Source organism: Anneissia japonica, unplaced genomic scaffold, assembly GCF_011630105.1.
Source record: "Anneissia japonica isolate Jap-2015-1 unplaced genomic scaffold, ASM1163010v1 scaffold3066_len296678_cov185, whole genome shotgun sequence".
Classification (NCBI taxonomy): Eukaryota; Metazoa; Echinodermata; class Crinoidea; order Comatulida; family Comatulidae; genus Anneissia; species Anneissia japonica.
The window spans coordinates 226,973-239,521 of NW_022725920.1; the positions used below are offsets into that span (position 1 = coordinate 226,973).

The window sequence follows — 12,549 nt, forward strand, 5'->3', positions numbered from 1 at the left end:
TGTTTACTTAAATCTTTTCGTCATGAATTAGAAAAAAAAAACTTTGTATGTAGCCAGTAGACGACGAGAGTTGCTGGTACCGGGTTACCAGGTAGCACAGACACGAAGGGACCCTTAGGAGCAAAGAAAGTTATTGATGAGTTTCTAGTCCACATATCAAGCGCCCTGAGCATCTTACATTAGATGGATATGTGCGCTATATAAAACTACACTATTATTATTATTATTAGTTTGAATTAAATGTACCTGAATAAATCCGTATATTCGTGTATTTTGTTTTGCTTTATATTCATACAAATATACATTATTTTATAAATGTATGTTAAATTCTTTTAAAAAGTAAGTAATGAGACTAGTAATAATTCGGATAATATAAAAAATAAGTATTAGTAATAGGCCTAAATAAAAAACAATATTTAGCCTTTATAATTGTGATATTAATAATTATAATAATAATAATACAATAAATATAATAATATAATAAATATAAAATATATAATTTGGATAATATAAAAATATATAGTAAGAATACTTATAATAAAAAACAATATTAGACCTATAAATAATATTAATATTATAATACTAAAATAATAATAATTGTCATTTGAGTAATGGGTAATCGCAATCGCTATTCATCTGGGTAATTCCATATCATTTGGGTAGTTGTCTTCTGATCTGAGCTGGTTTTGGTCCGAGTTGGTTTTGGGTCGAAGTGTCGCCTGGGTTCGATTTGGTTTTGGTCCGAGTTGGTTTGGGCCGAAGTGACCTGCTACCCTCCCATTGTACCACTTTTCAAGAAAGGGAGGGAGTAGAGTTGATGTCAATAATTTAATTATCGACCAGCCAGTTTGACTGTAGTAAGGTTATGGAATCATAATTTGAGATGTAGGCCTAGGTATATAGGCCTAAGCCTAGTTAGGAAGACACCAAACGGTTGTGGTAAAAGGGACTTTTTCTGGCTTGGTAATTAATCATTACTTTATGACGATGATCTTACATTGTTTGGTGATACTGTATGTGGTTTACTAAATTATTTAAATAATTATCTAGTTATTGTGAGATATGGGATTAAAATGTAAACATTACCATTCCCTTTTTTTAAAAAAGGGAACAAACTTAAGCAATTTGAAAAATGATCCCAAGTCATAGTATTTTGGAGTTACAAGTTACAATTATCCTGTAATTAAAATGGTAAATAGAATAAGGCCAAAGAAAATAATTTTCAACAAGCGAATAAAGCCTTACTTGCATTGAAGAGTAAAATTCAGGGATGTTTCATTGGTAATTTACCAATTCATATTTTTGGTGTTAAAATTCTACTTTATGTCAGTGAAATGTGGGGTTTGGATGATAGTTTATCTTACTACTTTGCTGAAAATGTCTAAATTATACAGTACTGTATGTCTAAAAAAAGTGAACACGCCTGACCATGTTAGCATCATAATCTGCTAGTATTTTATTGCAGTGACCAAGAGTCATAATATTCTGGAATAAACCAATTTTTTGTCATACTTTCAGAATAAGTGGTTCTGAAACATGCTTTAATTAAATTTTAACAGTCAAATTAATGTAAAAGGAACCATTAAAAAAAAAAAAATTGCCCATGAATGCACTTATCATCTACAAAATATCACTAATGTTATTTGTGCCATGTATATTTCTAGGCTCTAAATAAGTCGGGACTACCGTGACTGTAGATGATTTGTGGAGGGTCAAATTTGCAGAAATCAGCACGCTACAATTAATTTATGATTTGTGGTGAATTCTGGATGATGTAACTTTGTAAGTCAGGCCTATTGTTTGTCCCGTACTGTGTTAAAATATTATTTAGAAGTGCATTAATTAATTGTTATTTTAATTGTATTTAAAAAATGTATTAGATGAAGTTAACAAATCGGCAGAGAATGCAAAGATATAAAAAAAAGCTGAAGAGGAATCCTGAGGCCCGTGCCAAGTACCTCGCGAATGACCGTAACCGGCAAAAGACAAAGAAGGACAAATTTACTTCCAAGCAGAGTGAAAATCATAGGAAAGCGAATGACTCCTCTGTAAAACTTTACAGAAAAAATCAGAAGAAACGCAAAGAACTGCTAAAATACTGGCAAGAAAAATCGTTAGGAAAATCAAGACAATATAAACTTCTTCTCAAATTGCATGCTCGCAAGTGCAAAGTGCAGCGGTGCTATTTTCCACAGTGTAAGGAGATCAGAAGAGTTTATAGCCACATAGCACACTGTCAGGTTGCCAGAAATTGTACAAGTAAGAGAAATTTATATTATTATTGTTTTGATAGTTATTGTTTACAGTACCTGTCATTTGTCCCTGGTTCTTGATAACATTTATTATTTTAATTAAAAAACCGTAGTGTCCAGGGACCTTTACCACTGTGTGTGTTAAGCTGGTTAAGTTCGCATACAAGATCACTCAATTCCATCCTGGCAAAAAATGTAAAATTTTGTCACAACTAAGGATATTTCCACTCTGAAGCCTCATTAACTTGGAGCGTGGAGGCCCCCTGTTTTCAATTATTGTGTAAGAATGTAGTGTACTTTTGTTGAAATTCTTAATTTTATTGTTTTTATAGAACCCGACTGTAACTCAACTCAAAATGTATTGTCACATTGGAAGCATTGCGATATTACAAACTGTCTCTTGTGTTTGCCATTAAAAATGTCATCGGACAAAATACAAATGCAGGGTGAGTCTTATTTCTAAACTTTGACATTACCCAACCATGTGTGGTGGGCAGCATTGTGAATATATTTTTTAATATGCTTTGTGTAGCTTTTATACACCCAGTCTGAATGGAAATGTAGATCAAATCAAACTTAATCTTATGAATATATAAATCATTCAAAATGTGTACATTGTTATAAAAAGCACCTTTATACACCACTTTCGACTGCGCTCAGTGCATAAGCATATGACTCTGGCAAATATTTGTTTTTTACACCCACTATCATACTAAGCTGTGATGATGTCATCCATGTTGACTAATTCGGTCTATTGTTGATTTTGTTCGGTGTCTTTTGATGTTGATAATAATAATACGTTATATACAGTAGTAATACCATAATACAGCTCCGGGGAATACAGCATTGTCTACATTCAGTATCAGATTTTTCACATTTTGATTTCTATTTACCAATGATTTTAATATTATATACAAACTAATTAAGTACTACTACAATATTTAATAATAATATAATAATATATATCATTTTGTCCTTTCTGATTATAATTGTCCATCAGTATAACTATTTGTTAGGCAGAATGGTTCTAAACTATGAATTAAAAGAAGATGTGTTACTGTATTAAGTACTAAAATAAGAGTTTTGAACTTTAGTCAACCTAATGAGTGTATATTTATATTGCATTTTGGTAATTATTTACATTTACATTAAAGTAAATATGATTTATGAATCATTCATAATAATACTAATAGGCCTAGGCTGTTACATAACTTTGAGTGAATAAAAATTGAAATAAAATATTTTGCTAGAAATCATAACTTATGTTAAAGCATGATTCTTAAATTCAATAGTGTTGATTGTTTTTTTTACACATTGTATTTTACTTCCTTGAATTCTATAGCAATAGTATAATAAAACGATTGTACCTGTATAAATTCCTGGCCTCCACTAGGCTTTGTTTGTATGTTTCATCTTTCATGAGAAACCATACAATATTACATCCTTGAATAGAAAGCAAAATGATTACAAATAATAATAATAATTAGTAATAAAATAATAATAAGATTTATAAAGCACACATATTCATTGTAGTAGTGCTCAAGGTGCTACATACAGACAGAACCAAAAATTACCAATAACCTTAAGAATACATTTAAAAAAGCACCTTACACATCACCACCTTTAATAGGCAATTTGAGGCACAGTGTCGGCCTATTCATAACTCACAGGGGCTTAAGTAATGGGGTAGCTTAACTAAACACACCATAGCTTCAAATTATCCTGAACCAAGTTATACGCTATTTCTGGACAGTGGTAATTTTTTCATGATATTTTAACCATATTGAAATTCATACAAAATTGTGATATTACCATAATGTAATTTGCTTGATATTTGCAGATGTACAGACAGTCTCAGATCTTGCATCTGCACTAAAAAGGCAGTCGTCGCTTTTGAACAATAACAAGTTGTAAGTTTTATTCTAACATAATCTATTTTTAAAAAAGTTTTACCATCTTAAATAAATTGGAAAAACTCTCTTCATTAAGGTAGCCTCACAAAATGAACACCTGACAACGATACATAGTTGGGGATAAAAGTTGAATCTTAACCTGGTGGCATTGATGTGAGTAGATTACTGTTTTTAATGTTGGTATTCTATTGTTAACGTTATGGATTTTTGAAAAAAATGTGTATCTTTGGCTTTCAACATTTCTAGTTTTGGAGGTGGTAAATTGGAGGAAATAGCTTTTTTGAGTCAATGTAGAGATCCTTATCTTTTCCGGGGAAAAGCCGACCATTTTGTCAGTAAACACTTGTTTGACGCCATCAGTTTAACATGCTATTTTATTCCTCAACCACGTATCGTCAACGGTTTAACATTTATTTGAAATTGAATTGAAAATATGATGGAATATATTGGCCAATAAAAAAATTACATTCATTTAGATTTCACAAAACATCACTTTGTAAATAAACATGTATATTGTACACTGAATTAACCAGTCATACGTAGAATATATTCATATCATGACACTCTGCGGTGCGATGTGTTTATTTGTGGTTATGTTTGATTTAAATTACGGGCCCTCTATTTTTACTTTACAGTTTTCAAGAAATTTTTCCCTCTGCCGGCCTTGCAACTGATACGCTTATGGAAAGTCATGAAAAATATGCAAGGGAAGTTGAGAAAGATTTTGAGATGGGTAGCAAGGTAAATCTTAAATCATATTGTGTTATACCAAAGACAATAGGAAAAAATAGACCAGTTCGCAATATACTGGAACTTTGGGTGAAATGCATTGTGGGAGGATGGGGTCCATAGAGGCCAATTTAATTCCATCCACATGGCGGTGTTATATCTTTATAATCAAGGGCAGTTGATTGTTGGATGCTCTGGGTTGTTTGTTTCCTTAATTTCTTTAGTTCGTCCACTCATCAAATAGTCTTCCACTCGCATGAGGGCAGACATTCCATCAGTTTTAATGCAAACTATGTAAAGATCTCATTCTTCTGTTACTTCTGTAAGTTCTTTGGTTACAGAAATTATGGATTTTTCTCTTATTTCTGAATTTAGGTTTTATATCTGGTGTGTGCACTATCAAGGCAAAGATATAAAATGAAAAAAAAAATACCTTTATAACTCATGATATCTCTGACAAGAACTGATTCACCCATACAGTAGAACATTGTTTTTACGTACCTCAGTTATATGAACCCTCAGTTTTATGCGCGCCTCGTACGAACGATGACGTCATCAATAAGCCCAAAAATACTCAAAACAAACGGCCATTTACAGGGCCACCATAATGTAAAAAGAGATTTGTTAGTTTATGTCTGTTTATTATTTCAAAGTATTTGCATTCAATAATAATAATAATTAACATGCTGTTATAATTGTCAGTGCTCAAAATAATTTCTTGCCTACTTAGCTTTGTGTGAATTTTCTACACAAAGTTTACTAAGCTGGGTAGGCATAATTATGCATACGAACTCTAATTTTTTGGCTCACCCAGTGCAGTGCACATGGTTGTAGTTTTCTTAGCTGCCCAAACAACACCGCAGCTCTGTAGTTTCGAATAGTCATAAAGGGATTTTCCCAAGTTATACCTTTGTCGTATAGGTAATCTTACAACATGGACCTATTAATGAGATGGACATACAACGATTTCCAACACAGCAGCTCCGTTGTTTAGAATAGCCATAAAGGGATTTTCCCAAGTTATACCTTTGTCGTATAGGTAATCTTACAACATGGACCTATTAATGAGAAGGACATACAACGATTTCCAGGTAGCGTGACTAATTGGTCTTTAGCCAGTCAGCGATAAGCGGTAAAAGGGAACTTCAAAGTGTTATCTGATCATCTCCTGTTATCGCGAGCGCTTTTGAATTAAATCATCTTTTCTGCCTATAGGACACCCTCTATTGGTAAATATCGTGTGAGTGCAGCAACAAATTTTACTGACGTCATTATCTTGTCACACTAGCCTTTGAAAAAAGTCTCAATGAATATTTTTTAACTCATTTATTGTGCTATTACTGCCATCTCTGAATGCATAATTATGTAATATTTCATCATTTTAAGAAGCAATTAGTACCTCAAAATTTTGAACATAATATTGTATTTTTATTATTTACATTATTTATTTACACAAGCGATTACTATTCCAGCACCATCAGGCAGGTTTCCACATACACTTTTACTTAGGCAATTTTCTTTTTCGCAAGCTTTTTTCCTTAGATTTTAAGGTACTGTTTTGTTTTGTTTTTTCTTTGTACAGTACCTGGATGTACATTTACAATATTATTATTAAGTCCATGGTGACTCTGTAAATCTTTTAGTGCTCCTCCAATTTCCTCTTTGATGTAAACACTTGCAGGCCTTTTGGTTTTTGTTTTTTTTTTTGAAATAAATATACGATTTACTGTATTAAAAAAGGTATGAAATACAAATAATATAACTACTGCATGATATTTTGGTATTGGATTCAACTATAAAATTAAGCTACGACCCCATCAGATGATTACACCTAGGCCTATATTTATCTGCCCTTAAATTAGGACACAAAACAAAAACAGTACATATACTTAATAAATATGGCTACCTGCAGTATTAATCTAGGTTTGTGAAAATAATTTCCAGGCATCAATTATTAACTGGTAAATAAAAAACAAACATACACAAAAGTAGGTATGAAAACTGGAATAAATAAAAAAAATACCAAAATTATTAATACTACTGGTCCATGTTTTAGCCCATTAGGCAAAAAATAAAAAATAAAATTTACAGGGTCCCTTTTTTCAACAGATGGTATGGAATCTGTCTGTTTCTCTGAGCTAGGCTCCTGTAGGTTGCTATGACCCGCTCAAGCCCGGGTCATCGCTAGGAAGACTCTTTCTTTTGACTTCCGTTTGCATACACATTTTATGTTTCTATTATCGATTTCTGCATCGTTGTCACAAAAATTTAAATTGTCCACACTGTATTTCGTATTTTCATGGACCTGGTATTTTCAACAGTTCGATGTGTGTGTGTGTCTCGCGGTGAACCAGGTAGCTGAGCAAAAGCCTAATGCGTATGCCCAGAAGGGCAATAACGTAAGGAATAAAGGTACCAAGTCATCTTTTGAGAGTTTATTCCGATAGTATACTGTACCCCTCTTTTATCTTGTCGGAAAAGATGAATGATCAAATTGCAATACTACGTTGTATGTAATTCGTTGTAGGTGCTTTCAATATGTTTCATGTTTTTTTAGTAAAAACCTACCTATGCCTGCAGACAGTCAATTGTACACTGTAGGCTAGGCTTGCCACAAGCCCCTTTTGGCAATATTCTTACTGGCGCCACCAATGAGAAAATTAATTTAGAGACGGATTGGAAAAAAAGAAATCAAGTATGACGCCAATTAAATTAGGTACGGCGTGCACTAAACACAATAAAGAGTGAGTAGCCCAAAATTAATGATTGGAACCCAGGCTAATGGACCTTCCGCTAAGCCCCGCCCCTTGGTCGTCTTGTGGGACCTTGCTAAGGTCCCACAAGACGACCGTGTAAAAACATAGCAAACACGTGCGTTTGTGGACAAACATGTGTGTTTGTGAGAGGCACGAGTATTCCTAGCGCCGTAAAGATTAGTCAGTTGTTAAGTTTGATTGATACTCCGGAAAGGTCTATTGAAGGCCTATGTAACATCGTTAGTTCCCAACTATGTTGATTGAGTGTTTTGTATGTAATAAGTCAAAGGTCACCACAAATTTAACCCAACCTTGATTTTACTAATCTTTGATTCATGTATGCCAACTGGTACAGTACTGTACGTAAAATCAAGGTTACGCTGTATGTGGCTATGATGATGACATAGTAACACTATGTAATGTCATGTATGGGTGAATCTCAGTTATTTGTCACATTGATTTATTATTAACATTATTATTTTTAACATTACACAGGAAGACTATTTTAATCTTTGGGCTGAAGACATTTACAGCAAAGTTCAAAATGAACCGCCTACACCATCTCAGATGCCTAATTCCAATCTAGATGTGTTGAAGAAGCTTTCTTCACTTACAGTTTCTTCAAAAAGTATGTATAGTTACTTGAATTTTTCTGTTCACAATAATAATTATAGTGCTTAACAGTTACTGTAAAACCAGGAAATTTCGCGCGCATTAAAATTTCGCGAATGGTCCAGATTTGCGAAAATTCTATGTTTCAAAAAAGATCAGTGGAATACTATCTGATCGTCATGAATCTCGAATAAGTTTCACAAATGAGATTTTGGTCATTATAAATCACTAGATTACACCAAAAATTAATTTCAACTTAAGATTATAATGAACAATAAACAGCAAGAACTGTCGGTATTTCAAGGCCTAAACTCACCAATGAGGATGCAATACAGATCTAGGGCCTAGGCCTAAATGGGGAATCACCACAGAATGCAACATGTTTGTGAAAATTTTAAAAATTATATTTTAAATTATTTTGTGAATTTTATTAAATGTGTATAAAAATAGAATGTATTTCAATTATTGAATAAATATTCTGACCTTACATTCTGATGTTGAGCTCAAAAAGTTTGTAAATTCTAGGCCTATTTTAACCTACTCAGCAAGTATGCTGATCAGTGAGGTTCACTGCATGTGACTGCACATGTGCAGTACCACTGCACAGTGTATACTAAGAAGTTCAAATGGAAACTGAAAATTACTCTGATTTGAGATTAATTTTTTGAATAGTTAACCCTTGTTAACCCTAAAATGACTTAGTTTATTATAATCCTCAATCATTCCTCAATTAACATTTGTAGAAATTAGAATTATCGAGTTTTATCCAGTTTATGGAAATTCAAGTTGAAATATACCATACTTTTAAAGCTGGTATAAATGTTTCATTAAATTTGAAACTCTTTTTTTTGTAGAAAATATTATTATGTTTGGTATTTCTTGAAATATATTAAAAATGTATTAGCTTCAGTTTGGAAATGATTGTCTGGCCACAGTGATTAAGTTGTGCGCATTGAGAAAAGAAGGTGCTCTCAATTTCACCATGTGCTCCTGAGCATTTGGTGGCCCATAAAATTTCCTTTTTCCCTTTCCCCCTCCCCACTCAAAAACAAATGGAGAAAAACCACAATTTGTCGGGGAGAAAAAAAACTGATGCTGCCACCGCCACTGTTAACCACACTCAAAATTATCAAATATGAAATGAATATATTATTTTGATATATATAATGAAGAGAAAATTTATGCCTGGAGCTGCCCTTTAAACTAATTTTTGTTTTGCTATTAACATTTGAGAGATAAAAGATTCATTTTGTTTACCACTTACCAAATTTATTTATTTTAATTTATATGAAATTCCATTCAAACCATTCACCAAATAAACTAAATAAATGAAAATTATATTAAGCTAATGTTATGGTTCGGGGATTGCACTGAGATTGATTTGGATCAAGTCAAGATCCCAGCACTCATAGCATGAATCTTGAACCCCAAATTGGTATTGACAAAATGATGAAGCACAACGACTTCTTTTCAAACTTCATTAAGGAATCGCATAATTGTAAAGGAAAACAGCAAACAATGAAAGCATCAAAGAAAACAACAAAGGAAACAACCCTGCAAATATATATAAATGTATATACAGGAATATAAGTATGAATCGCACGACCATGAGCATCAATTTTAAATTGCATAATATAATTGCATGGTGTATTGCAAAACAACTTTAGTAAACGTCAATCAGTGAACAATTCAGTTGCACTGCAAGTTTAATTTAAGCACACACATATTGGCGAAAACACTTCACTATATAAACGCCAATAAGTAAACAATCAAGTGAAACTACACTGGCACCGGCAAAACATTGACCAGTACTTACCCTGCATAGTATTCAATTTGATACATCAGATAGGCCTAAATATAAGTGCTTTAATAGTATACAGTATTTAAAAACACTTTATTAATCTACTTACAATTCTGAAGCAAATTACAACTCAAGCACACCACAAATATATACAAGAAACTATGAAATAATTAAAAGGATAGAATATTCGGTCCACGACACTAAAGTAAAGTAAAAAAAAAAAACTTTTATTAGTTTTTTAATGTTTAAAAAAGACTCCATTTGTAAACAAGTCGAGAGTACTGACTGGCTTGCTAAATAGAATACATGTACGTGGGTGCAAGTTAGCCATTGTTGGGCATGAGTTGACCTACATTTTGGTAAGGGGTTGCCTATGTGTTTGCAAGTTGGCAAGTTAGCTGACACATGTGGAGAGATTTTATTTTATTTCACTGATCTTCTGGATGGTATTCATGAAGCAGATGTGAGTTTGAACAGAATTTAGAAAAACCCCACCAGTTTTTAAGAAGATGACATTGCACAAGTTTAAGGTACCGGTACTCAAAATCAACAGACTACAGTTGATATAGCTGTAAAGTTTATGGAGGCAAACATGCTTACAGCAATTTTAGCACACATAGACATACCTCCTTTTTCATATCTATGACCCGTTTTTGCTTTAAATACTTTCCTAAATGTGAACTCCGACACAAATTCAATGTTCCATCAATATATAATGGCATGAAGAGACATTTAAAATTCATGATGACAGCATGGCTATGCAGTTAACCAGCAATATTGTAATTGAACCATAATAAGCCTTGGAGGTCTCTATGTGCATGAACCAATCTCTGAAGTGTGTGTGAACCGATAACAACAAAGAAAAATGTGTATGTTATGAGTGTCCTGGATAATAGGTGTACCACTACTAGATGAATTTAATGCTCACTAGTAATTTTATAAATTAGGATCTGTTACTGTGGTATCTCCTTGGCCATTCTCTTATTATTATTATTATTATTCCATTCTTTGACAGAATATTTGACTACCAGTGACTAGCATGCCCAGTATAGTATTATGGCTTCAGGGCAATGGCTGCTCTAGGATATATTTTCTGGGGAGGGGGGCTAAGTTGTCCGACAGGTGGGACTTGAGCTCGTAGGTTCGAGCTGGGAGAAGGGGTTGAGGGGGGTTCCCCCTCCCAAATGAGATTAAAAAAAAAAATATCAACCTCTAGATGGCTGAAAATGGCATTCTCAGACTGTGACAGACATGTGTTGGCTTGGTGTGGGCCTATTTTTATATTTTTTTATGGTCTGACTGCCCGACTTGACCTGTCTAGTGGGGGGCTTAAGCCCCCTACCACCCCGCTGGCTCCGCCACTGCTTCAGGGCACGCACTTGTACATTGCATGAAAACACGGATTAAAGTACGAAGATACTCATGGAGGAATTACCTTAATCATGGAATACAACAAGCACCTAAAAACCAGATGATCCACTAATTAGTCTTAAATAAAACAAAAAGACAGTAACTTCAAAAAGATACAGAGACATTTTGAGACTCAACGTTTCGATTTATTTGTTCATTTTCAAGAATATGGTGAGAAAATCTCACCTATCCATATAATATATCCAACAAGCACCTGTTGCTGAATAATGCACTTGTGACAGGCCATTTCATTGTAATGCATAGGCTATGAGTCCTGTAGTATGGAGTATGATTCCAGAATTCTAGATGAGTTATTCAAAATTAAAATATAGAATGACTTGGATAGATTACCAAGTTCGTTTGAATCAAAGTGAGAATTTGAATGTTGACAGAATTAGCTGCAGGTTCATGTATTGGTGCGTAAAATATTAGGTGCCCTGGCCGACGAAGGTAAAACATTCGGGCATTTTCAGGCATTTGCACCCTATGTGAAAGTGGAGAAATTGAAGATGTCAAGCATTTTTTACTAAATTGTCTCGCTTATAATATCGTTAGAAAAAAACAAATCTTGAAAATGACCTTCTACTCTGTAACGATTATGATACATGGACAACTTTTTTCAACAACAAACGATGATATTAAACTTCAATATGTTTTAGGAGGAGATTCAGTTTTTATTTGTGATGAATCTACCTCTATTTTTGATAATTTCTGTAAAAAATACATCATGAATGCATGTGAGAATTACGCTCACAACTAAAAAATTCACAACAATAGTTTACTGTAAATGTATCGTTGCTTATCAAATTGTGTAATGTTAATTATTTTTTTTTTAACCACAAGTGGACTCTACATCGTAGTCTGTATTCCTTAAGTTTAGTAGGTCTACCTTGGTATTATCTTTTTGTTGTAAGACTTTTTCATCTTTAGATTTTATATTTTGTAGGCTAGTTATTTTAAGCATTTACTTTACAGTTGACCTGTAAAGTATTTCTGAGTATGAAATGCGATGTGAAATGTGATCTCATCTAATTTCATATGTTATTTTTCTACCTTTCTTTAATTTTGTAATATTA

At 33.1% G+C, this 12,549-nt stretch overlaps 1 protein-coding gene across 1 annotated transcript in view; it reads left to right on the forward strand.

Annotated features, from left to right (window-relative positions):
* LOC117112982 (histone acetyltransferase p300-like) overlaps positions 1-12,549 on the forward strand; it is a gene marked incomplete in the record, with an annotated part of 58,911 nt that overhangs the window by 988 nt on the left and 45,374 nt on the right. The window contains 5 exon segments of the mRNA XM_033256205.1: positions 1,881-2,259; positions 2,585-2,698; positions 4,093-4,162; positions 4,801-4,906; positions 8,146-8,278. Coding sequence (XP_033112096.1) covers positions 1,881-2,259; positions 2,585-2,698; positions 4,093-4,162; positions 4,801-4,906; positions 8,146-8,278 — 802 coding nt within the window.